This window comes from Formica exsecta, unplaced genomic scaffold (assembly GCF_003651465.1).
Source record: "Formica exsecta isolate Colony F162 unplaced genomic scaffold, ASM365146v1 scaffold384, whole genome shotgun sequence".
In the NCBI taxonomy this organism is placed as follows: domain Eukaryota; kingdom Metazoa; phylum Arthropoda; class Insecta; order Hymenoptera; family Formicidae; genus Formica; species Formica exsecta.
The window spans coordinates 241,919-243,479 of NW_021851080.1; the positions used below are offsets into that span (position 1 = coordinate 241,919).

At 35.4% G+C, this 1,561-nt stretch overlaps 1 protein-coding gene across 1 annotated transcript; it reads left to right on the forward strand.

The window, feature by feature from the left end:
* The first annotated feature begins 210 nt into the window (after positions 1-210).
* LOC115239503 lies at positions 211-1,539 on the forward strand. The gene is made up of 2 exons (XM_029814054.1): positions 211-888; positions 975-1,539. The coding sequence occupies exons 1-2, from the start codon at positions 759-761 to the stop codon at positions 1,184-1,186; spliced, it is 342 nt and encodes a 113-aa protein (XP_029669914.1). The 5' UTR covers positions 211-758; the 3' UTR covers positions 1,187-1,539.
* The last annotated feature ends 22 nt before the right edge of the window (positions 1,540-1,561 follow it).

Genomic DNA, 1,561 nt, shown 5'->3' on the forward strand with positions numbered 1-1,561 from the left:
CCGGCCTCGGAGAGTGCCGTCGAGCGCTTGCGAAATCCCAGAAGTCGCGCGCATGCAACCACCTTCTGCCGTGCCATCGAAGCACGAAGGTGGGACTATCTAAGAAAGGCTATCACGGAAAAGCTCGTGCAAAACGTATTATGTTTTTTTGAGACAAGAATTTCGCGCTCGGATTTTTTTTTTTTTTTTTTAGGAAATAGGAAGATAAAGATGCGTATCTTCGTGAAAACCAGTGTGGTATTATTTGTATTTGATCATTTTATAATACTATAAATTTTTCGTAATTAGTACCATTAAAGTTTCATATTGTTAATTATTTATTAATATAGAATAAAGAAGGAATTTTTTAAATCCTGAAAAAAATTATTTAATTAATTTGTAAAAAAGAATTAAAAATTTTTTGAAAAAAATAGCGGATACCTAAGTATAAAGAAGATATCATATATTTTCCATCTATATATTTGCTTTAGGACGTATTACATTTCTTATGCATTTTTGTTTCTACTATATTATTTTTTTTTTTATATATTTAAAGTTTTATAGTATAATAATGTTGTTTTTAGAGAACTTTCAGAAAAGAATAAATTGATTCTTCCAGAGTCATTACAAAATATAATTTTAAATTTGCGTTGTTACGAAACTCATGTACATAGTGTATACGAATGGGATTAAAAGTTTGTAATTCAATTATTCTTTTTTTTCCAAGCAATTGCAAAATCTCGAGAGTCTCAGATAATTCTATTTAAGGGGACGCGAGGATGCTGCGTGGAATAAGCAAAGACTCCGCGCAGTATCCAGAACTTCCGAAGGAAGAATTTCTCGCTTTGCTTCTGGCGGACGATGTCGTTGTGGACATCGTTACAAACAATACGAACGTGGCTTTATCGGGTAAGTAATCGTGGCCTGGGAAGAGAGCTTAGTCGTGTTTTTCGGAGTGCAACGGACACTAATTTTGCGCGATAAATGCCGTGCAGGAAATAGAAGAGTCGTCGAGGAAGAAGAGCGACTCTGCCTGCACGTTCCGGACGAACTTCCTTACTTCGTGATTAGGAACAAAGGACGTGATATAGCGGATCTGCCGCTTTCTTTTAAATATCGCGTACCGTTAACTCTCCGTAGCGAAGTGCAGAACTTCAAAGTGGTATATCAAATTGTTCGTTTTCTGAAGTTAAATTTAAACAATTAAGAATTAATGAAAGAGTTTTTAAAAATTTTCATATATTTTAAAACATAATAAACCAAATATATATCTTTTTTAAATAGTTGTATATATGATAAATAAAAGCAAGAAAGAAGATTTGTTTCGTTTAATAATCTTTGATGAGAGGAATCACTGGATCTTCTTTCAAAGATCTTTTTTCGAAGAAAAGCGTTTCGTCTCCGCAGAGGGTCAAGATGTCTTTGCGACTGAATAACCCGTACCTCTCGATAACCGATCGTTGTTATCGCGAAGGTGTTCTCGAGGAGCGGATCAAAAGCGCGGGAAAAGCAATATTACGGGCATTCAGTTTCGGGGTGGGTCGAGAATATCTCGCTATCATGTTCTCAGGATCGGAAGCGA

Coding starts and splice junctions, on each gene's coding strand:
- LOC115239503 (XM_029814054.1), top strand. CDS start 759: ATGCTGCGTGGAATAAGCAAAGACTCCGCGCAGTATCCAGAACTTCCG. Junction 889..974: donor TACGAACGTGGCTTTATCGG/GTAAGTAATCGT, acceptor AATGCCGTGCAG/GAAATAGAAGAGTCGTCGAG.